At 38.8% G+C, this 25,898-nt stretch overlaps 1 protein-coding gene across 5 annotated transcripts in view; it reads right to left on the bottom strand.

Annotated features, from left to right (window-relative positions):
- The window catches only part of IQCH (IQ motif containing H), a 207,446-nt gene that overhangs the window by 68,968 nt on the left and 112,580 nt on the right, over positions 1 to 25,898 (bottom strand). For 3 of the 5 annotated variants that reach the window (XM_060152785.1, XM_060152796.1, XM_060152811.1), the window contains 3 exons: positions 14,325 to 14,408; positions 10,220 to 10,395; positions 80 to 271 (listed from right to left, as the gene is read on the bottom strand). In XM_060152785.1, the coding sequence (XP_060008768.1) occupies positions 80 to 271; positions 10,220 to 10,395; positions 14,325 to 14,408 (452 nt within the window). Of the gene's footprint in view, positions 1 to 79; positions 272 to 4,662; positions 4,936 to 10,219; positions 10,396 to 14,324; positions 14,409 to 25,898 lie in introns of all 5 variants that reach the window. The other 2 variants (XM_060152775.1, XM_060152804.1) reach the window with 2 other exon arrangements.

The following is a 25,898-nucleotide window of genomic DNA, read 5'->3' as shown; positions in this document are numbered from 1 at the left end:
TATCTTCTAGCAGAGCCTTTTGCTTTATCTCCTATCTGTTCACAGACACTTCGGGTTTAAGTTACCATCGAACACTCACTTGTGCCCATTTCTTGCTCCAGTCTTCACGGCCGTATCTGTGACTCTCCTTTAGGACCCACTTGTAGCACTTTAGGTGGGATGGAATGTCACAAAATGCAGTCCCATTTCCTCCAAACTCATAGTCCATTTTAAAGAGCCAGCGTTGGATTTCCAGGTGATCAATGACCAGCTGACTCACCTGTTCTATTATCTGTGGGGCCAAAGACAGAGCAACATTTAGTTTCCTGGATTCCTTCTTATTGTGTTAACTTAGTTGTGGTACTTCTCATGTGTCTTTATTTCAAACAGTCTGTTCATTCGGTTTTCTTCTAGTTATTAAGACAGATTAGAAGAAGTTTTATGTGATACATGTATGTGTGTGTATATATATGTATATGGTGTGAAGAAACCACTCACCAGTGGGACTAAAGACATGTTTAAAAGTATAATCTTATTTATGAGAAATTATGAAATTATCATTTGCTGGCTTTTAAAGGCAAAAGGAAAAAACCTGTGAATATCTGTAATTGAATCTTGATACTGTTTTCTTCCTTTTTCAGGGAATTATGTGTTTACTTATCCTTCAATTTTTTTTTTATAGTTTCAAGGTTGTAAAAAGTTATAGTCTCGAAAACTTTAACTGTTTGGAGCTTTGCTGAACTTTTAAATGTTCTTGTCTATAAAGCATTTAATTTTTTCCTCGTTACTGTACGTGAAATACATACATTTGGCCGGTCAGTTGACAAAGTGTATTATGTGTATTGTAGGTACAAGACAGATAAAGGAGATAAAACACTCATGAAAGCAACTTTCTTGGAATACACACCTATCCTACATCTTATTTGAAACTATTCCCTCAAGAACTGGGCTTAGTCACATGAATGTTTCAGGGATAGAAGTTCAAGCTCTAATATCATAGTAATAATAATGATGATAATATCTAACATCATTGAACTCTCAGTAGGATCTAGGCCTTTGGCTAAGCTCTTTACATGAGTTTCCTTTTCTTTCTCTCTCTCTCTTTTTTTTTTTTTTTTTGGCTATGCCACGTGTCTTGTAGGATGTGGGATCTTAGTTCCCTGATCAGGGATTGAACCTGGACTCTTGGCAGTGAGAGCATGGAGTCCTAATCAGTGGACCTCCAGGGAATTCCAAGTTTTTTCACATAACACTCATAAAAACCTATGAGGTAGGCATCATTATTAATTCCGCTTTATGTATAAATAACTGAGACTCAGCTAATTTAAATAACTTGCCCATGATCACACAGCATTGAGTGGCAGAGCAGAGACTCCACCCAGGCTGCTCTGAGTCCAATACCTAAGCCCATTTCTTCTCCACTGTGCTGCCCATCTCAACCTGCAGAGAGGTGGAGGAGAAGGGTGAGGTGGAGAAGGAAGTGAGGAGCAAGAGAAGCAACTTTCCAAACAGTCAACAAGCCATTTGGGATAAGTTTGAATCAGACAAAAAGTCTATAGCAAGATTACTTAATTATAAGTAATACTGTTCTAGTAGAGCCTTGGTGAAAAATAACTCATTAGATCACAAAATGATTTTTTTGTTTGGTCTTCTCATCTGACTTTCCAGTCTATACTGCACAGAAAAAACAATACCAAGCGTTCTCTCTCCTGAGCCTACCCCATGTTGTTCTTGGCCATGGTCTGTGCTTAAGGAGGCCTCTGCAGCACTATTCTCTTCACCTTTGATAAGTTTTTGTTCACCAAGTGGATTTTTTAAAACTAAAGAGTGTGAAAGAACTCGAGATTATAGTTCTGTTGAAATCTGGAGCTGGAAGATTAAAATTATTTTGATTAAAGGCACAATCTGTTCTCTTGAGTTGTGTCTTTCCAGCAAATCTTCCTGGGGATGTTACACTATGCAGCAGTGTAGAAGTGATACCAAAACAGGTATACTTGGGATCCCTGGAAGCCCCATGCAACCATGGGGTATTCAATTAGGGTGAAAATGAAATTGTCTTAGCTCCCTAATTATCAAGTAGTGTCTGGATAATTTGGGTGTTTAAATGACAAGTACTCTGGTCTACACACCATATGGCTTTGAGCATAGCCTAGGAAGGTTTTTTAAATGTGCCTTCCGAGGTTACATCCCTTCTTTCTCTACTGTTGTGTCGAGAAGATAGATTCTATTTGTTGTATTATGGTCATACATTGCAGAAGTAGAAATGGTCTTTGGACTGTTAATATCCAATAAAATTCTTTTGCCAATGTAAGGAAAGTTGTTCTAGCACAGCCTTTTTCATTGTATGTTTGGATGTATGTATATTTGGAAGTTTCAGCTACTAACAGAATTATTATCTGTTTCTTCTAAATCCTATTGTTTGTTGCTTCTGAGAATCCTATAAATGGGTGCCTGTTGATGAATCCCGTACAGTAATGAAAAGGATCAATAGTATTGTAAAGACTGCACCACTGGAAAGAATTATGCGCTATCTTTAAGTGAAAATTGAACAGTGCTTTAAAATAGCGTCACCATTTTTGATTATTTAACCAAAGCTGTCAATCTTTCATATGGAACCCATGCCAGAAAGAGAACTTGCATGGTTACTTTATGGAACAAAACAGGAAATGCTCACTGTGCTCAAGTTGGATTTTTTAAATAAATTACTTAATCATAAACCAATGACTTTATGCTATTGCCAAACATTTATCATTTTCTATTTGAATCTCTCTGTTCAAAAGATGTAATATATTTTTTAATTGGCATACATTTTATACTGGTGTAGGGCAAAAGTAGAAAAATGTCTACTGCTAAAATCCAACTGATAACCAGGAATATTTATTAACCTAAATTAAGAAATCACAGCTTTCTTTCACCAGCTTTAAGTTTATGATGCACATCGGTAAGAAGTCAGTGTTATTGATTCATTACCATCTGCAAATTCAAAACGCTGACATGTTCAGATAGGCACTATGTGGAAAAATCTCAGTGGAGTACTTCAATTCTTGTTGACCTTAGAGAGACATTTTCCAAACAGATAGCATGGACCTTAGTTATAACTTAGTTTATTGTGATACAATTGGCACATGCCATAGGTGAAATGACATCCTTCAAATCCAATTTGTCTATGAGGAGAGGTTTTTATCCTACTTCTGAATATCAGTATTAGGGGGAGGCTTTACTGCATTAAATGTTCCTGCATCTTTAACCACAATTAACATATAAAGTTCTAAAATATTTCATAGCAAAGACAGCCTGAGTTCTCATCAATGGGGACAAAAGCAAGACTCACTCAGTATAAATATTGCACATATTTTAAGTTTAAGGCTTTGAAGATTGTTTAATATACATGTATGAAATTGTATCATTTAAAAGTGCATTTCACTTGTATTCTACAGGGAAGCAGAGTTAAGCAATCCACTCTGTTACCTTCAAATTCCAGTGGAGGTTAATGACAATGGAAGGGACATGCCAGGTTAGGAGGAGCCCCTCTCTTTTAATCCTATTAAGATTGCCTGTGCCTTTTCTAGACGCTGCCATCTTTAAGAGGAACTTCCTTCATGAGCCCATGTATTGCCCAAGGACACTCTATCTAGCAAGACTGAAACACTTTTGGGGCAATTTAATAAGCTAAATTTTCAAATTAGTCTCTGAAAAGTATGATTTGTTGAAAAGCTTGATTTGGGGGCTCAGCGGCTATGAGGTGCAGAGCATCAGGATCAGGCAACTGAGAGAAGAAGCGTGATCCCTAAATATTGTCCCTTACAAACATCCTCATTGTGTACAGTTCTTTAGTTTCCCTAGAAGTGGCTGCCCGGAATCACTTGTGATTGGCTCAGAGTAATGGTTAAGAGATGTATTGAAACAGAGGTTAGGAAATGTTAACAGCCATTTGTTCTTTATTTTCTTTATTGTGAAAAAAAATAGTTAAATGGGAGAACACCTGCCAGAGCTAACTCAAAGTGGCTAATTACTAGTTCTCTAGTGGCTACATTTGTAGTGACTAATATTATATAATAGTTCTCCAGATAGTTAGGGCCCTAACTATCTGCTGGAAGAAGGCATAGCCATAGACTCGGACCAAGGCAAAACCCAGAAGCAGATAGTTTTCCTCCTAGAGCCATTTTACTTCCCCTTTCTGGAATTTTCCCCCCTCCTTCCTATATGGCCACTTCCTGAGGAGCTGGGATTTTTTTTTTTTTACAGAGCCACAGATATCTGCAGCCCTCTGCCACATGCCCTTTACAACATGACTCAGCAGAAAGGGCTCACTCCCTGGAGCTTTCCAAACCTGCTCCTTTTAGCCAAAACTGACTCTCACATTTCTTAGGGTCCTGCTAACTAATATGTTGATGAATTAATCCATGTTAAGTCAATAAATATTGATAGCAGATTAGTATATGAATAGGGCCTTCAGTTCCTTAATCCAAATGAAGAAATACTTTGGGAATTACAACAATTTCTGTAAGGCCCCTAGGAAGACGCTTTGAAACATGAAGGCCTAAAGTAGATCCCATCAACTCAACTCAAGTATTCCACAATATTCTTCATTGGGTAGGGCTGACACCAGAAGACCTAAAGTTCCCGTGAGGTCAAGAGAATGTGAAATATTTAAACAGAGCCTCGCCTGTCCACCCTGCATACCTGCTGGTGACTATAGACGTCATATATTCCAGGAGGGACTGGCACATTGGCGCTTTCAAAGACCCGTTTACTTCCGGACTTGGTACTATAGACATGAGCTAGTTCAGGCTCTGGGCCCAGGATGGGTACATCTAACATATCCGCCACAGCTAAATCATCTCTGTGGAGGAGCCCGCTGACAATGTAGGCTTCTGTTCCTTGGATGAGATTTTTTATTCTTTTGATTGCCTTGGGACTGTACATCAGGTGAGTGGCCAGGCACATATGCTGCTTCTGGGGGGAGATCATATTATTCTTGTTAAAAGGTGTTCTTTTTCTGGTCCACACACCTAATTTATAATGTTACGCACAATAAATGCATTATTAATAACAGGCTGGGTTATGAACTATCCCGTTGTTTAGCAGTTTAAATTGATAAAAGCTGTTGGGGTGAGGTTCCATAATCACTCACATCTTTAGTGTGTTGGAAATAGGCTCACTGGGAATAGAACTAATTACTATGCATCTGTATTTATTTGATCCACGTGGAATTATCCTTCTGTCAGAAGGAAAAGAGGCTGGTGGCCTTTGGATAATAGTGATTCATCTCTGCAACACTTCTGGCATGGTTTAACACTAAAGCGTCTGGAAAATCAATACAAAAAAATGAAGGAAAAAACCCCATAGTATTCTTCACTGTTCAGGACTCCTATTCTGGCAACCCTTTAAATGATTCAGTAGGAAATAGGCACTTGACTTGATACTCTCTTCCCAAAGTTCTACCAAAAATTCCGTTTCAGAGACTATGTATTGTTATGATGATTATCATGGTTCTTAGCCAACACTCCAGAAAGGATTCACGAATGGAAAATATTTGAGAATTTCAGTGAGACTCAAATTTCTTTTCCAATGGAAAACTCTTTTTATTTTTGACTACTTAGACCCAGCTCAGCAATACATGTGACGGTCTCATTCAATTAAATAAATAAATCCAGCATGTCTAATAAGGGGCAGAGGATGGAGCCAGATGGTCAACACACACCAAAACTAATACAAGCATATCTCTGCTCTCAAGGAGTGGGGACACAGATGAGTACCATTAATGCATAACTAATACAAGGCAGAGAAGGGCCATGAAGAGCTACAGAGGGTCTTGGAGGCAGGGAGGAGGGAGGCAGAGGCCACGTGCTAGTGGGGAAAGCTGAAAAGACAAATTACTCATTCTTGTTGGGCCTCAGTTTCCTCATCTGTAAGATGCGTATAATGGTAGTACCCATCTCATAAGGATGCTATGAGTATTAAATGAGATAATACATGTAAAGCACTTATAATAGCGCCTTGGATATAAGCAGTTAATGAATGTGAGCTTGTATTATTGTTATGAAAGAGGTCGGGGTTGAGGTAAGTTTTGAAGGATGGGTAGGATTTTAGCAGGTGAGGATGGCCATAGCCTAGGCTGGAATATGGGAACCCAAGATTGTGCTCATTTCCTCTAGAGAAGAGAGCATCATGGCACACGAGAAAGTGATGGGGCCTCGGAGTCAAATGGTTCTGTCTTTGAATCCAGCTCTATCCGTTATAAACAACCCGAACTTGGGCAAATGACTTAGACTCCTTGAGACTAAGTTTCTCCATCTTCTAAAAGGGAATAAAAATACCCATTTGATGGGTTCCTCTAAGGATAAAATAAGATCATAAATGTTTAACACCTATTATAATGCATGGCATTCAGTTGATATTCGATCAATGGTAGTAATTATCAATATTATTATGGAGAAAACTTTTTAAAAATAAGGTCATTAAAATGTCATGCAAATAATATAATGCAAGACGTGAGAGTCTTAATGGAGTTCAAGGGATTTTGTACACTAGCACCTTCTCTCCTGGTTTTAGTCAAAATTATCTACTCAATATGGCATTGAAGTGTGGAGAAATTCCGAGCCACTATTTTGAGGAGTATCTGCTGCACCAGTTTGCAAACTGTTGGAGGGTATGACTGCTGAGTATAAGAGAAAGCAACTGAGGAGAGCCCCTGGATTTTAGTCCTGTCTGAATTTGTAACTTGCAAGTTGATTTAGAAAACTATCTTTCTGAGCCTTGGTTCCCCACATTCAAATGAGGGGTTGAACTAGAAATCTCTAGGGTCCTTCCAGCTGTGATACAATGTTCCCTTTAAAACCAAAGCTCTTCTGGACATACTGTTTAATGAGGACAGAGTTTCTGCTTGGGATGTCGAAAAGGTTTTGAAAATGGATGATATGATGATTGCACAACAATGTGAATGTAATTAATTCATTGAACTGTACACTTAAAATGATTTAAATGGTAAATTTTATGTTATGTATATTCCGCCTCCCCCCCACCAAAAGACAAAATAAAAACCTCCTCTGAGAAGAGGATTTTATGATTTACCCTGTTGAACCCTTCCTTCAGAGCAAGTGTTATATTCTAAGCTCTTTAGGTGTATGCAGTATGCCTTTGCTTAATTTAAATCCATTTTCAAAAACCTGCTTCTGAGAATGCAGCTCTAGGAAATCCGGTGTTCCATTAGACAATGGCTGGTGACAGCAACTCGTGAGTTTGTGTTTCCCATCTAATTGATCACTGTTTATCCCCCTTGTTTAGTTCACTCCTTTCCTTTCCCTACAAATTATTCCAATGAGAAAATGTGAAAAAATGATGTGTCTTGTAGAACTGGTGACTTGAGTCACAAAGTATGTAGTAGGCTTTTCAGGGTACCTAGAAGAATGTTTCAAAGGGGGCAATCCTCTCATGTTAAGTACTCTTTCCTTTGATCCATACAACACTGTACCAATTAACAGTCCCTGTTTTGGAGACGAGGAAACTGAGGCTCAGGTGATTTGCCCATAGTCACACAGCTGGTAAATAGCAGAGGCAGGATTCAAGTTCAGTATTAGCACAGTTCTCATGCCATAGATGCCATGATTTCTCCCATTTTACAGATTGAGTAGTGAGGTCTGGTAGTTTTATGAAGTGTGATGAGGGGCTGGTAGATGCAGCAATAGAACCTAACGTTAAAGTTGCACATTTCTGGCCGGAATGGATTTCTGTCTGCTCTAGGGTTGTTTATCTCTCTTGGCAAGTATTCTACGCAACTCTATTATGTCATCTCTGGGCATGCCTTATTCTTCAGGCAAGATGGTACCACAGTATTGTGTTCAACGTGTGTTTAATAAAGATTTGAATGTAAGTGATGGCAGAGGACACATTACTGACTGCAGGTCTTGTGTGACCATTTAGAGAAAATCAGTATCATCAGATCCAGGCTGTGGATTAACACAGATGACAAAAATCTAAAATGTTCCTAATTCCATAACATTATAGCTACATTTAATTTATCACCACTAATTTTTTTTTCACCTGAGACAAAAGGTAGTTGCTTAGGATGTCTTCATAAACATTAAAATGTTCAAAAATAGACATACACGATGAATTTATAACAGCATTTTCACCATTACAAATTCAAACATTGTAGAGTAACTTGGAGAGATGTAAAAACAGATTTTTGGCACACTTTAAAAAAATCTCCTCAAGGCCATGCATTTGAAAGAAAGTCAGCACTGATGCAATCTCTCAAACCCATTAAAGAGAAATAAAGCCATAACTAAACACGAGCAGGAAATGATTTGAAAGAGTTTACTTTTTGTATTTTAGAGAGGTGATTGCCTATGAGTGATTAATTACTCAAATAATTTAAACTTAAACTATGAGAAGTATTAAGTACTTAAAAATATTTCCTAATTGTTTCTATTCACAGAGATGCAAACCTACACTATGAATGTAACCCCGCACATCTGTTAGTACCAACTGCCTATCTCCTCTTAGAAGGGGAAGAGTGGACGGTGAGGATTCACTTCTCAGGTAATAGGACTGCAGAGCTGGAAAGGACTTTGAAATGATCTAATCCATCACCTCATTTTACAGATGAATAACAGAGGACCAGAGAGGTAAAGGGGCTTGCCCAAGGCCACAAGGTCATCCAGGAGCAAGGCTGTCATTCCAGATCAGGATAGGGTTCTGGGGTCAGACAGATTTGGCTTCATACTCTGTCCCCACTAGTAACTTGGGATTAGAAGATGAGTGTTGGTTTCCTTAGCCAAAGAAGGAAATTGATAATTTCTGTCTTGCTGCTGTGTTCTAAGTATCAAATGAGAAAATGTATGCTAAGCATTTGATAAATGTTAGCTGTTTACTCACTTTCCTTTTCCCAAATCTAGTGCCCCTTCCCCATTCCATGCCTCTTCAATGTATATTGGCATTTCAGATATGCAGAAACTGTTTATTAGCAGCTACCAGGCATTAGCTCCAGTTTCTGGCTGGAGAATATCAGGAAATTTACCACACGCTAATGATAGTTCCTTGCTTCCCAATATCCACAGTAACTCTGACATGGAAGCCAGGGAATAGCTGGGAAGCACCAAAGCAATCCTTGCACTGGTGGAGGATATTGGGGAGTTTCTAAGATTATAAGTAAGTGGTGATGATTTGTCTGCTTTCTTTTTTTTTTTTTTAAGATTTAATTAATTAATTTATGGCTGTGTTGGGTCTTCGTTGCTGCGCGCGGTCCTTCTCTAGTTGCGTCTAGTGGGGGATACTCTTCATTGTGGTGCGTGGGCTTCTCATTGTGATGGCTTCTCTTGTTGTGGAGCACGGGCTCTAGGCACATGGGCTTCAGTAGTTGTGGCACACGGGCTCAGTAGTTGTGACTTGCGGGCTCTAGAGTGCAGGCTTAGTAGTTGTGGTGCACAAGCTTACTTGCTCTGAGGCATGTGGAATCTTCCCAGACCAGGGATTGAACCTGTGCCCTCTGCATTGGCAGGTGGATTCTTAACCACTGCGCCACCAGGGAAGTCCTCCATTAGGTATTAAAATGTTGATTGTTTACCATGGAAAGCTTAAATTCTTGTTAAAATATAGAGAAATTCATTTCAAGCCATCTCTTGCACTACCTTATTCTAGAACGTGCCCCATGGTTCTATGAATCTCCCAGAAGTTCTTCTCTAGGGATGAGATTCAACTCAGAATTCGTTCCATTCATTAAGAATCAGTTCTAAAAAAGTTAAAAAAAAATCTGAACCTTGTTCATTATGAACCATGTGATATGGTAAATAAGACCAAATTCCCCTGAGGGACAAAAACCCCATGGAATAACAAGGAATACCAATGTGGAAATCAGAAAACAGGGGCCCTGGTCTAGATTCTGTCCTTAACTAGCTTTGTGACCACAGGCAGCCCCAGCCTTTCTGTGCCTCGGTGTTCTCCACACAAAATTAAGAAAAAGCAACCGTAGATGTTATAAATTCACCTAGTTAATGGTACAACCCAATAACTACAATTAGGCTTCAGCTACAGAGAAACTGGGCAGCAGTAGCTCAGCTAAGTCTGCAAGTTAAACTGGGATATTTATTTCCTATCGTCCGACCTGTAGTCTAATCAGTAAAGCTGTTAAACCTGCAATAATATTTCACTGACGTGCACCAGGACGTTGCAAGTTGTAAAATTTCCAATTTAATTTTACTGCATCCCGGAAGCCGTAGTAATTAGAAGACAGACTCACAGTGAAGATGCTTATAGCTTCAGGGGTGATAATTTTGAACCTGTCCCGCAGGTCACTTCTGTCCTTAAGATTCCCTGATTTGACAGCTGCCTGTAGACTCAGGATTTTATTGTAATACAGCAGCAACTCGTCATTCATTCGATGGGAGCAGATGTAGATGACGCTTACATTGGCATCTAAAAATAACAGGCACAATGTTAATTACTGGTATAAAGGTAAAAGATATTACGAACTCTGGTATCAGATTGATGTTGCACAGTTTAAAATAAAGAGCATATCCAAAAGCCACATTCAAGTTAATTTAGATTGGTTTTGCACAGATCTTAGCAATTTAAGTGGCTTTTTTGTCCTTTAGCATTTCTCTAAAGAAAAGATAAATAACACCACCACCAAAAAAATAGACACAATGATTCCTTCAGAAGGAGGGCTGTGAGGTACCATGGAAGTGTACTTTCAAATAATACATAGGGATTTAGCTCCAGAACTCCTATTAATATCAATGGGATTTGCATACTGATTTAAAAATTTATTCCATTAACTTTAGTAAATTATAAAACAGAACTGTTAACTTTCGAAAGCTGATGAAATTGCAATTTCTTATGCTGCCTGGACTTGGCAAGGCCAATTCAGGGAATGTTCTGTCCAAATAAATGGTCTGATTATGACCATAGCAATGATTATTTCAAGAAAGCAACCTTTTCCTTTCTCCATTCCCAAAGAGGAATATATTACTTAAATAGGACATAGTGATTCTTGGTTTAAAGGAAACGCTATCTTAATTTAACTGTTCTCCTTCTCAAGATGTGCTTCTTATTATGTGCATAGAAAGAAATCCTAATTAAATATCCCATCCGAATGGAATAGTGAGAAGAGATTACCCCCACTCCAGGCTGCAGAATATTTTAGGGAGTATGTATAGGAAATCGTCAGCCGGTGGAGTCACCCATTCATTTTTGTAAAATAACTGACTGATCAGTAGGGGCAAAGCACTTGGCTAGACATGGAAGGAGATACCAGAGTCAAAGCAACTGAGATGCTGCCTGTGAGGAGCAACCATTTCACATGTATAAACAGCTGTAAAACATGGTGGAGGGTGGTGGACACAAGACACATGCAGACCAGGTGCCCAGGGAGGGTTGGAGGAGGGAGCACTGTAAAATGTTTCCTTGGTCAAGTAGGGCTGAGAAGAGATTTTAAGACTCCTCTGTTCAGTTTAGCAGAGTATACAGAGCATAGACTGATTAAATGCTCGCTCAGCTTTCTAGGAGCCTGGGCATATTATTTAACCTTTCTAAGCATTGCTTTCTTCATCTGTAAAATGGGGAATAAAGTCTCCTGGGGCACAGAGTTTTGGAGAGTATGAAATGAAAGAATATATATAAAGCACCTGGTGCAGTATCTGGCACATAGTAGGTGCTCAGCAGACAGTACAGATGCACCAATCTGCTCCACAGCCCACCCTGACTAGGCCAGCTAACAGTGGTTCCACACCCCGCCTTCCACACTTGTGCTCCTTTTAACTAGTGCCTCAAGATTAAACACGGTGAAGTAGTGTCCCCTGCTGTTCCATCCTGTTGTTCCAAATCTTTCAATCTTGTCCGTCCAGACTCTATAAAGGCAAGGCGTGTACTTTTCATATAATCCCCCATGCCCTGGTACCATGTCGAGGATGCAGGAGCCACTCAGTAAATACTTGTGAGCTGACCAGAGGGATCTGGGAGAATGGAGAGATTCGGGAACTGGAAAGTCTTACACAGTTAGTGAGACCCATGGCATGCAGGAGAAATCTGTTCTGGAGAAGAGCATCTTATGGCTAGAAGCAGTGTCTTCTGAACTGGCCCAGAGCTGGGCCCAGAGTAGGTGCTCCGTAAATGTAAATATTTAAGTGGCTCCTGTTTAATGTTGAAACCACATTGTCACATGAACCTCAAAATAAATGAACTGAGGAGACAGTAGTTAAATAACTTGTATCCAACTGCTGAATGATCAAATTCGTTATCCGAAATCTCGTGTTTCCAAGAAGAGACTAGTGTCTTACTAAACTAGTGGTCTTTAAAACCAAACTAGTATTTTTTTTTAAGTATAAAAAAAGGACACAAAAAGCAAACAACAAAAATAACTTAATAAAGTCTCCATAGCAGAAGAAAACTAAATTTTTCTTGGGAAGAAATTTCTGGGTTGTAAATGATAAATCATGTTACTAATTTTACCTTTCCCGTTCATTTCTGGCAAAGGAATACTATAATCACTAACAGTAATATCCAGTATTAGGGTGGTTTGATTGTGAATCAACAAATGTTCAAAATTAATTGGCAGGTGATTTTGGAAAGGAATTAAGAAGAAGATGAAGATTGTTTTGACTGTTAGTCAGTAGTCAATATCAGTCACCCTCTTGCTTAACTCATCTAGGAACTGAAGATACAAGCTGTTGAGGTCTCTCCACCTGACACCCTGACTTCACAGCCAGTATCCAAACAACAAGTCTTAATGTGATCAGATTACCTTTGTTTCCCCTGAATAAGCAGAAAAATCAACACCCTTTACTAGGAATTAATGCAAGTTAAAGAAAGATAGTCATTTATTCTTCCATAAAATTATCACTAATTTTCCTAGTTTCTTCATATTTTTACTTCACAAGCAAGTACTTTTTCTACTTTCTCACTTACTTCTACACTTTTATTACTTCTCTTGAAGAGGTTTTAGGATTGCATTGTCATCATGAAGATAGTGTACCAAGAAAAGGCATTTGGTTAATAATCTCTCAGAAATGTTCATCTTAGCAAAATTTTCCATTGCAGATAGACATAGACTGAATTATTGAATTATTTAAAATAGAAGCCTAATACTCTTAAGTCTTCTCATTATTAATAAGAATCCTTTGTAAGGAAATTCTTTGGTGATGGTTTGGACTATATATAGAAAGGTATATAAAAAAGCTAAAGAAAAAAAATTACTCAAATAAATTAGAGCAAAGTCTGCCCTCTGCTGCACTTCATTGGTTTCCACCCAGTCAGGTTTTTAGTTGAAATAGCTCAGCACTAACAAATCAATCTTAAGTCATTAAATTTTTTTTTGGTAAGGTTGAAAAACAACATTAGTGCCTAGATAATAGATTAAAGCAATTACCCTATTATTATTTTAGGACACTGTAAATTTCTAGTACTGATGTATTTTTGTTACCAAATGGCATTTATAAAATAATAATGATGCTGAAATATATATGAATCACGTAAAGTATGTCATTCCAGGGAGCCAGCTAAATTGGTCATTGAAAATTTAAAATTCTTCCTTGTTTTGCTTAAATAAGGGCCAAAGCAATTATATTTTAACAAAACAAAGAAGTTCTTATTTGGTAACTAAAAAATTCTAGTTTTCGTTTAACCCTGAATTTCTGGCCAGGACTTCCCACACTGATTCAATATTATTACTTAGGCTTTGAAACATTTATTCTTTAAACCTCACCTCAAACAGTGTCAACCAAAGCCTAGAGTTCTTGTATCCTTCCTTCTTGGCCCCTGGTTGGTGTCTGATTTAGAACTGACCAAACCAGTATTAGAACTTGACTTTTACAAAGATGTGTCTATCACTCAAGGTCTGTATTTCTAATAATTCCTTCCACTAGGTACTTCCTATTTTCTCATAACTAGATTATGTATATTTAAATAAAACCTTCTTTTAAAAATCTATCTTCATTTCCCTCTTATTCTTATAATGAAAACATAATGCTTTTCATTTCTGTTACCTTCCACCCATTCCTCAGATAATATAATAGACAATATTGACACAAATATATAATGTTGACTTCATTCACTGCCAGATTCAGTAAATGAAGAAGAGTTGGGGCTATAGGAGATACATCCTTATTCAAGCCTGCAGCAAAGAGAATTAGAAAACTACCCAAGTAAATTGGTTAAAATGTCATTTGTTTATTCAACTGACTTCACTATAAATCTGTTCTTTGGAACAAAACATTCAATTGCCCTGCAAGAAGATTAGAAGTCCAAGCCTTTTCCTTGTACAGAAGAAAAAGCAAAAAATGAACGTTTAATCAACATCCACTGATAAACATTCCAAAGAGCCATTTGTGTAAAAGTATTTACTGTACCTAAGATGTCACACAGCCTCCCCAGCTGCATGTTCTGTTGCGTGTTGAAGTCGTCAATATTTTGTCGCACAGGCTGGGAATATCCTAAAAGGCAAACCAGACGTCAAAACCCAGAATGAGCAAGTCAACATGGCAAAATGGCACAGTAGGATTTCACAGTGTCATGGTCCACATTTCCAGGAAAGAATTTTGTCTGAAGCATCTCGCAGAAACAATCCAAGTCCTAAGAATGAGGTCCTTGCTTCTCAGGGGATTAAGCATTAATTCTGGAAGATGTGCTGAGCAGCATATTCTGCAACAGAGAGGTTCATATTTTTCAATATCAGCAAAGCTTCTGGGAATCAGGATTATAGAAACACGGGAAAAGTTTCGGAAATTTTAACATGAATGTTCAAAAGAGCACGTAAGAAAGTTATACTCAGGTTTAAAAACTATATTGGCTTTTTGTTTTTTTGCCTTTTATTTTTTTATTTTTTAACATCTTTATTGGAGTATAATTGCTTTACATTGTGGTGTTAGTTGCTGCTGTATAACAAAGTGAATCAGCTGTACATATACGTATATCCCCATATCCCCTCCCTCTTGCGTCTCCCTCCCACCCTCTCTATCCCACCCCTCTAGGTGGTCACAAAGCAGAGCTGATCTCCCTGTGCTATGTGGCTGCTTCCCACTAGCTATCTATTTTGCATTTGGTAGTGTATATATATCCATGCCACTCTCTCACTTCGTCCCAGCTTACCCTTCCCCCTCCCCGTGTCCTCAAGTCCATTCTCTACGTCTGTGTCTTTATTCCTGTCCTGCCCCTAGGTCCTTCAGAACCTTTTTTTTTTTTTTTAGATTCCATATATATGTGTTAGCATACAGTATTTGTTTTTCTCTTTCTGACTTAGTTCACTCTGTATGACAGACTCTAGGTTCATCCACCTCACTACAAATAACTCAATTTTGTTTCTTTTTATGGCTGAGTAATATTCCATTGTATATATGTGCCACATCTTCTTTATCCATTCATCTTTCGATGGACGCTTAGGTTGCTTCCACGTCCTGGCTATTGTAAATAGTACTGCAATGAACACTATCGTACATGACTCCTTTTGAATTATGGTTTTATGCCCTGTGGTGGGATTGCTGGGTCATATGGGAGTTCTAATTTTAGTTTTTTAAGGAACCTCCATACTGTTCTCCATAGTGGCTGTATCAATTTACATTCCCACCAAGAATGTGCAGGAGGGTTCGCTTTTATCCACACCCTCTCCAGCATTTATTGTTTGTAGATCTTTAAAAAAATTTTTTTGGCTGCGTTGGGTCTTCGTTGCTGCACATGGGCTATCTCTAGTTGCGGTGAGTGGGGGCTGCTCTTTGTTGCAGTGTGTGGGCTTCTCATTGCGGTGGCTTCTCTTGTTGTGGAGCATGGGCTCTAGGCACATGGGCTTCAGTAGCTGTGGCGCTCAGGCTCAGTAGTTGTGGCGCACGGGCTTAGTTGCTCCGTGGCATGTGGGATCTTCCTGGACCAGGGCTCAAACCTGTGTCCCCTGCATTGGCAGGCAGATTCTTAACCACTGTGCCACCAGGGAAGTCCTGTAGATTTTTTGTTGATGGCCATTCTGACGGTGTGAGGTGATACCTCATTGTAGTTTTGATTTGCATTTCTCTAATGATTAGTGATGTTGCCTATCCTTTCATGTGTTTGCTGGCAATCTGTATATCTTCTTTGGAGAAATGTCTATTTAGGTCTTCTGCCCATTTTTGGATTGGGTTGTTTGTTTTTTTGATTGAGCTACATGAGCTGCTTGTATATTTTGGAGATTAATCCTTTGTCAGTTGCTTCGTTTGCGAATATTTTCTCCCATTCTGAGGGTTGTCCTATGCTTCTTATGTGGCATTTTGAAGATGTGTCCTGGAATCACTCTCAACTGACACACAGATTTCAGCTAAAACTCTTGCTGTTGCGAATATGTATTTAAGTAATTCTAAATACTAAAATATGCTTCTGTTCACACAGTCAAAAGATCTTGTAACGTTAAAGGACAATAAAGGTTAATGCAGTTACTTTGTCAGTACCGATGAAAGCCCCCCCATTTTCCTTCATGTCAGTTGGAACAGCAGAAGGAAAACACACATGGATTTACTACTGTCCCCAAATCTTCCACAATGGCAACAGCAGCGGCAACACTTTCTGCTATTGCAGGGGTTAAAATAAAAAATGAACGTGGACCAAAACATGAACTTAAAAGGCATGCATACTCACAAGCAGTATAATTGCTTATATGAAACTCAGCAGCTGTAGGTGTAACTTTTAAAAAAATAAAATTGCTTTTCACATTTTGAATAGATGCTTCAATGCCTCCTTGTGGTTAGTGAGCCCAAACACATGTTTCAAGTTAAACTGCTATAGATAAAGTGATTTTAAAAACTACATCTTTGAGATGTGACACAGATTTCCTTTTCAGCATAAGGAAAACTATAGCAATTCAGGCAACAGGGCTTCAGATCAAATGAACTCTGATAATTGGCTCTTTGCTTTGATGTTAGGGTTTAAACACTAGACAATGTCTGGAAATTAAATGAGTTTACAATTCATCTAAAAGTCTCCCTCTTGCTTTATGCAGATGAACTTAAGAACTAAAAAGGCAGAAGGATACGTGGGCTGTTTGAATTATTTTTGAAAAATTATTAATTTCTAAAATAATTTTGGGAACTCATCCACATATGAAAGTTAATATAGACAGCTACAAACAATGCCATCTTGATGTGTGGTTGCAATATTGTAACTCTTGGGATTTTGCCTAGGTATAATTCTATCTATACTCAGATAAGTGTTTAGGAAGATGTATTGTGAATAACATATATCAAGACTATAAGAAGGCAGGAAAATGCCTAGAGAATAAAGTATGATTAAGAAAAGTGCATTAATCATTCTATGAACGTATTCTATGAACACATTTCCTTTCAGAAGTAAAGATAAAAGGCAGTGTGAGATAGCTCATTAAAATGATGTCCAATTTAAAATATAAAGGATGTCTCATCACTCTGTTGCCACATATGCAGCATGTGAGTAAGTCCGTGTTTCAATTACTCGAGGTCAGTTTTCCAACAAATTACTTAGTACCTCTATTACCCTGATCAAGGATGCATATAAATCCACCTGCCAATGCAGGGGACACGGGTTTGAGCCCTGGTCTGGGAAGATCCCACATGCTGCGGAGCAACTAAGCCCGTGCGCCACAACTACTGAGTCTGCGGTCTAGAGCCCATGAGCCACAACTACTGCACCCCCGTGCCACAGCTACTGAAGTCTGCGAGCCTAGAGCCCGTGCTCCACAACAAGAGAAGCCACCGCAATGAGAAGCCCGTGCACCGCAATGAAGAGGAGCCCTCACTCACTGCAACTGGAGAAAGCCCGCGCGCAGCAACGAAGACCCAATTATGATTATGCAGGATTATGATAAAACTGGTTACTCAGTTAACCCTACAAGTACACCCATTTTAAAGAACTGTATGCTAATCTCAGGACATTGTTAAAGAGGATCATATGAAGCAAAAAATAGAAAAACATTTTGTCAACCGTAAAGTGCTGTGTAAACAGAAGATATTTTAATGTCACAAGCTATGTGTACTTCCAAAGCTTGTAACAGCAACAGCAAATTCTGTCACAAGCAACAGATCATTCCACATGAGCAAGATACAATGCAAGGCACATTGCTATCAGCAGAGCAGAAGTTAGGAGTCAATTTTTTTAAAAGTCAGATTTATTCTTATGTTTTGTACATCCACAAAATACATGTGTTGATTCCTGGGTGGAAGACCTCATCGATGCCGGCAGCATATATTAAATACAACAGTGACTTAACTAGGAAACTGTCAAGAAGGATGTTGTGGCCTTGGGGAGTTCAGCAGACATGCCCGGTGGAATATAATACACTTCGGAATATAATTTGGAATATAATCTACAAAGACATGGATATATCAAAGGTGAGACTAGAAACACCAGAGGAGTTTTGAGAAACCATCTACTTCAACCTTGTCCCGTTATAGATAAGGATATTCAGGACAAGTGCCTTGTTTCTTGTCCGAGATAACATAAACCTACAAATTATTATGTAGTTCAACTACTATGTCTTTAGCTCTTGTGACAAATATGGTTACGTCAAGCAAGAGAGAAGATGACTCTCCGAGAGTGAGCAGAGAACTCCAGAAGGGACAGAGGGCCTTTGCCTCTTTTCCCACTTTTATTGTTTTAAATTAATTTTTATTGGAGTATAGTTGATTTCTTTTCCCACTTTCATTTCCAATTGTTGTGTCAGATAGAATAGTGGCCATCCAAAGATGTCCATGTTCTAATCCCCAGACACTGTGAATATGCTAAGTTACATGGCAAAGGGGAAATAAAGTTACAGGTGGAATTAAGGTTGCTAATCAGCTGACCTTAAAATAAGGAGGTTCTCATGGATTATTGGGCTGGACCCAGTGTCATCATAAAAGTCCTTAAAAGTGGGGGAGGGAGGCAGACTACAGAAGGGACTACAGAAGACAGGCACAGAGATGCCACATTGCTGCCTTTAAAGATGGAGGAAGGGGGCCCGGGGCTTTCCCTGTTCATTCCTTTGTGGGTGGCTTCTAGAAGCTGGAAAGAGTGAGAAAACAGATTCTCCCCTAGAGCCTCCAGGAAGGAGTGCAGCCCTGCCCACACCTTGATTTTAGCCCCTTTCCTACTTCTGAACTACAAAATTATTGCTGTAAGGTAACAATGTGTATTGCTTTAAGCCACTAAGCTTGTGGTATCTGGTCAGAGGGCAATAGAAAACTATTATGACTGTCTACCTTCCCTTACTCCCAATAAGTACCACCCCCCAGACATTCTACTCCTCTTTCACCTGTAATTGAAAGATGGGGGATGGGGGACTGAGATCCATAATCAGAGTTCAGAATAAGCACTCAGTAAATATTGTTGTTTTACTATTTCTTTCCTAACCTCAGCTGAGCGTGACTTAAATTCTCAAAAGGAACCTCACTGAAATGTAGAGAAATTATTATTATTAGGTGCGCAAATTATTTGAGCTATCAAAGTACTGTTCTTCTAGCTTATGGAGCTGATTGGCCCTAATCACCATCAGGTGTGCCTGACCACCCTTTTCTAAGAAGGTTCTCAGTCTCCCCTCACTGTCTTTCTCTGGCACCCTCTCTTCACCACACTTTTCTCATTTTGTCATTACAGGTTTCTTTGCTGGCTTGTTTACTTGTTTGTTGTACATTTCTCCTCCCCACTGCATCACTCTGGCTCCTGTAGCCAGACTGTAAGCTCCACTGGAGCAGAAACGCTGTGATATCGCCAGTCAAATGCGTCAATGAAACGTGCCTGAAGAGCTTACTCAAAGAATCTGTCTTTTAAATTCTTAGCCCTTTCTCTCTTGTGTTTTCATCGTTCCCTCCTCTCCTTACAACACTCATGAAACTGGGTTCTCTGATCTGGAGAACTTCTGAGGAATTCAAAGAATGGTAAGTGGGATTTGTAGCTTTTTCTAGGTCCTCATCAGCATAGAATAAAACAGCACTGGCATAAAGGGGTACTTTCTCTTATCAGTATAGAGAGGAACGCAGCTTCTTTCCTTATGCCACCTTCATCGCCTGCAAAATATTCATAGTTTGATAGAGTGTTCCATCTTTCCTCAAAATACTGTTGCCTGGGACTTCCATGGTGGCACAGTGGTTAAGAATCTGCCTGCCTACGCAGGGGACACGGGTTCCAGCCCTGGTCAGGGAAGATCCCACATGCCACGGAGCAACTAAGCCTGTGCGCCGCAGCTACTGAGCCTGTGCTCTAGAGCCTGCAAGCCACAGCTACTGAGCCCACGTGCCACAACTACTGAAGCCTGTGCGCCTAGAGCCCGTGTTCCGCAACAAGAGAAGCCACCATAATAAGAAGCCTAAGCACCGCAACAAAGAGTAGCCCCCGCTCGGCACAGCTAGAGAAAGCCCGTGCGCAGCAATGGAGACCCAACACAGCCAAAAATAAATAAGTAAAATATTATTGCCTCTGCTTCACACTGAAGAAGGGTACCCGGGTGCTGTCTCTCTGAAGTTATCCAACTACCATACTTTTGGTCTTCTGTTGAACCAAGGATGCTCATTAATGGTTACTGGCTACCATTTCTCCATCCTCATTTCTGCCTTCATCTCCTTTCCCATCCCTATCCCCACTCCCACACAAACGCTTATCAGATGATGCTAATTGCCTCTTTGCAACCCAGTAAACGAGTCCTGCTAGGATTGGCTTTTCCTTCACAGCAACTGCAGAAACCTAAGAACATGAGCAAGGCCACGCTCAGTGACCATGCCTCCTTGGGACTGTGGGTGCTTCTGTGACACGCCCCTGCCGTTGCAGTAAAATCAAGTGTTCTCGAACCCTGTTTGTTACTCTGTGGTTGACTCCTAGTTTATTTTGTCTCCAAGTCCTATTTCTTACAATGGTACCTAAGGCAGAGAAGGGGTTAATAACAAATTTCCAGTTACCACATAGTTGTCATTCATCTGATCACCCTGGCCTGAGATGGTAGTCATCCATGCCTCAGTCTGATGGACTGGAGCAGTGATTCTTAACCTTTTCCCCATTTGAATACACAGGGTTACAATAGCAGTAGCTGTAACTCCATCCCTTTCTCTTCCACTCAAGAAAGAATACTAGATGCAAGCTGAGCAAGAGTGACATTGTTTTAGAAATAATCTTGTATTGTTCCAATTCATAAAAAGTTAACCATTAGCTAACCTTTGGACTCTAATAGTAAAAACTTAGGGAACATGTGAACATACTTCACAAACGATTGCGGATCAGCATACTGCAGTCATCTAGAGAAATGTGATCTAGACATTATGGTTTTAATTACTTGTGCAAGTGTGAAAGCACAAGATACTGAGATAGGAAATGAGATACAGCAAGAGAGAGGCCTATCTGGGTTATTTATATAGTCCATCCAGTGCCAATTTGATGAAAATAAAACTGAGAGTTGTTTTTTGGGGGCTTCTGAGAAAAATTAGAGAAATTTGTGATGAGGACATAGAAAACACAGGACTTAACTCAAATCTTTGTTGAGTTTTGAAAACATTCTCAAACCAAACTGTCCAAATGGATTCTGTGTCGTTCTGAAAGCCTTTCCTTCAGAAGAGTGAAGACTTTCTCTTGTTCAAACTTTTTGTCTGCGACTGACACAGCATTGCATGCAACTAAAGCCAGTGATTCTCAAAGAGTGGTTGAGGGACCCTCCAAAGGACTGGGGGCATGGAAGGTCAAAACTCTTTTCAGAATAATACTAAGATGACATTTCCCCTTTTCAATGTTATCTTCCCACAAAATACAAAAAGTTTATTGATTTCAGATTCCATATTGCAACTAACTCCTAAAAATTATCCTTGTTGAGTTTTGGTATAAAATCAAAGAAGAATATACACAGTTATCTGAAAAGGCTGTAAAATATATAAAGTATACCTCCCTTTTCCAAATACTTATCTGTATGAGGCCAGGTTTTCTTCATATGCTTCAACCAAAACAACATATTGCAACAGATTGGATGCAGAAATAGATAGGAGAATCCAGCTAACTTCTATTAAGAGATTTGCAAACTTGTCAACCAGTGCCGATCTTCTCACCAATTTTTTTTTTTTTTTTTTTTTTTTGCGGTATGCGGGCCTTTCACTGCTGTGGCCTCTCCCATTGCGGAGCACAGGCTCCGGATGCGCAGGCCCAGTGGCCATGGCTCACGGGCCCAGCCACTCCGCGGCATGTGGGATCTTCCCGGACCGGGGCACGAACCCGTGTCCCCTGCATCGGCAGGCGGACTCTCTACCACTGCGCCACCAGGGAAGCCCCTCACCAATTTTTTTTTGTTTTGGAAAAGAAACGGTTTTTAAAAAATAAAAATATGTTTTTTAGATGAACATTGGTAATGTGCTTAGTATTGTTATTTTAAAATAAATTCAATATTTTTAAAGTTTCTCAGTTTTAGTTTCTAATGTGGTAAATATAGACGGATACAACCTATGTAAACGAACGCTCTTTAGGGTCTTCAATTGTTGTTACAAGTGTAAATTTGAGGACCACTGAACACAAATTTTAATATTTTTTATGAGAATGAAGGAGATGAAAAAGATTATATTTTATCTTAGTATAAGCAATACTTTTTTTAGATCATATCCTAATATTAATCATTTCATCAAAAGCCCAGGAGCTGGTGTCATTTGACATCCAGTTCAGTGCTGTTTCCATATTTCATGGTACAACACCAAGCTCAACTGGGTAATTTAATATTACAGGGTCTTGGGGCCAACCCTGATCTAACCAGTGAATGAGTGTTGATTTGGATTACTTGGATGAATGCAACATGGATGAATAGAAATATGTTTTCATTTTAATTTGGGCTATAAAGAAATTTGGAAGTTTTAAATGTACTTTGTTCCTGATCCCCAAAGACCTGGATTTTCTGGAACTGCTGTCTGGGAGATCTTGGCAATACATCTGTTTCAAAGATCTAATGTGGCAATATCATAACTGAACTGAGGATTCCATCCTACTTGCCAAAATACATGTTGAAGACTGCAAAGATTTGACTGAAAGTCCTGATTTCCCAGCCTTGAGGTGGAAGCAACAGAATCTTCGCGTCTTTGAGTTGTCAACTCAAAATGGGAAAGTAGAAAGGGGTCAATGTGCTTGGAGGCACAGTAAAAATGTGATTCCAGATATAACCCTCTGGGCTCTGGTCCTCCACCCTGCCCCTGTTCACAAATGGAGGCGAGCACAGTTCTTACCCTCTGGTGAAATGGAGTGGGGTTACGAAGGAATTGTCTCATGAGCATTTGGGGTATGGCAGTTGTGCATAGAAGTTAGTTTTTCTGTCTTTTAGGCTTTTGTGACAATACAGAGCAACAGAAAAACATTTCCATGAACTTTGTAATAACAGGATCCACAATTTTATGGAATGGAGTATCTTGGAGACCACGAACTGTGTTAACCCCAAGGATAATTTGCTGAAATAATGCACAGTTGGAAAAAAAAAAGAGGCTGAACTATATACATTCCTTTTTGCTATTAAATCAATTGGCAATGAAATAAAAGATCACATAGAGAAAAGAGGAAATCCCACCTCAATACATTCTCTATTTGTATTTTAAAGGAGGATGAGAAGTGAGAGAGGAAAGTCATCACTGGGAGTTTAATTGGCTGACCAGAGCCCCATACTTGGCACATCTCATTTAATGTCAATATATTTTAAAATGCCACTGAGTTTAAGTGTAGTAGCAAATGATGCATTGTAATAGAGAAGCACAGGGGTTAAATTAAAAGTGAAGGAAGTAACTTGGGCAAAGAAACTGTAAGCAGAATTAGTTTGTAGGTTTTATTTAGACCTCTGATTTTTCTAGGGGAATTGGGATTCTTCACTGCAGTTCTTTCTTAATTTGACTGATAGATTTTACTTAAAATAGACCCTACTATTCTATTCCTGCTATGAGCCATGGTAGATTTTTTTTTATTATAATTATATTTCATTAATAAAAATGATAAAAATATGCAATATACAATTAAGAGATCAGCCTATATAACCTGGAAAGGATGACTTTCTTTTTATCATCTTATAAAATTACAAGGCCAATCTGTTTCTTTGGACAATTAATCAACAACATCCTACCTCTGTTGGTTAAAAATAGCTAAAACTTTTTGTTACATCTGAGAATACTTCTCAAAATATGTAACAGCCAATCATGTTTCGTAATTCATCCTTTCAAAGAGGTGGTTATGGGCTTCCCTGGTGGCGCAGTGGTTGAGAGTCCGCCTGCTGATGCAGGGGGACACGGGGTCGTGCCCCAGTCCGGGAAGATCCCACATGCCGTGGAGCGGCTAGGCCCGTGAGCCATGGCCGCTGAGCCTGCGCGTCCGGAGCCTGTGCTCCACAACGGGAGAGGCCACAACAGTGAGAGGCCCGCGCACCGCAAAAAAAAAAAAAAAAAAAAAAAAAAGAGGTGGTTACTCTGTAATGTATAATTGTCTTCATGTTCGTATCATTAAGCCATAGATTTTTAAATACATGATAAATATTTTGTGGTCAAAAACATTGCTGAAAGGCCATGTTTCCTGTGATTGTGGGTTTGGAGAATTCAGTTATTCCTGTGTGTGCAACACTGTATAAACAAATAACCAATGCCTACAATATATTGTATATATATACAGGCAATATATACAATATAATGTATATATTGTATATACATTATATACATTGTATATATTGTATATATTGTATATATTATATACATTGTATATATTATATATATTATAATTGTATAATTATACATTGTATATATTATATACATTATATACATTGTATATATTGTATATTGTATATATTATATACAATATAATGCCTGTAATATATTATGTAGTTATCAGCTACTAAGCTTTCATTTTTAGGGTTCGAATAACTTAGTGCAGCCCCAATTGGCTAGTGCATGGTGTCATTATTTCTGGGGCCAATTCCACAACAGATTTGATCACAAATTTCCTACGGAAGTAGAAAGAGAGGACAAGGCTGCAACTTGTGTTAAATGCGTCCCTGAGTCTTACATTCCTACCAACTGATTTTGATTAGTGAATCCCTCTCAACTCTGGGAACAAAATTACTATATTGAATAGATTTGGGGGGGCCATGTATTTAGAGAAAAAAATTGCTTCACTTTCATCCACTTCTATTTTCATGAATTGTGTAGGTAAGTCTCCAGTGCAGGTGACAAAGTAGCCATGTTATGGCTAGCTGAAATCTTCTTCAAGTATTCCCAGGGGAAGTGGTACATAAGAAAAAACTGTGCCATTATCATTTTTTTTTAAAAGGTATGGTTTGAGAATTATGCCTGTGGAATAGGTACCAGATGACAGTTTAATGCTAGTTAAATGCAATTTAATGTCCACAAGTCATTTCATAACCTAAAGCTTAAATTTTAGAAACAAATACAATTTGATCAAAGCCCAAGTATTATTCTCTTGTGAAAATGTGAAATTGGGCTTTTTAAATACTCAGTTGAGAAAAATATCTGAGCTTGTTCTTATCTCTTAGAAAATACATGATTAGCAATTTTTCTTGCGTACCTAAAATGGGTTATTATGTTGTTAACAAACAGAAGTTACTGCAATAGGGAAGACTTTCAGATTTATTACGTATTTATTTAAACTGAGTATGAGTAATCTAGAAGAAAACTAGTTTTACTATCAGATTTAAAATAATGCTTTCTAATTCTAGTTTCTGTCCAGGTTATTTTACTACTTAATTTATATTCAGCAAGCTCTTTTGGAATTTTAAGACAGCTTCATTTTAAATTATATTTTATTAACCAATTTATATCACTAACCGTTACTTTCATTATTTGACCTCTTTGGAGGCCTGTTTCTATCAGGCTTCCCTGAAGAGCTGACTGCTTGGGGATTTAGAGTCAGAAGTGGGGGTACAGGAGGGAAGAAGTGTGTGGAAATTGGATCTATAATACCTTTGTGCTTGTCAACATTACAAAGTGGGGGTCTTGCTTCTATTTCTAGTTCTGAAT

Source organism: Lagenorhynchus albirostris, chromosome 1 (assembly GCF_949774975.1).
Source record: "Lagenorhynchus albirostris chromosome 1, mLagAlb1.1, whole genome shotgun sequence".
In the NCBI taxonomy this organism is placed as follows: domain Eukaryota; kingdom Metazoa; phylum Chordata; class Mammalia; order Artiodactyla; family Delphinidae; genus Lagenorhynchus; species Lagenorhynchus albirostris.
The sequence above is the reverse complement of the archived record's forward strand: the minus strand, read 5'-3'. Positions and strand labels throughout refer to the sequence as shown.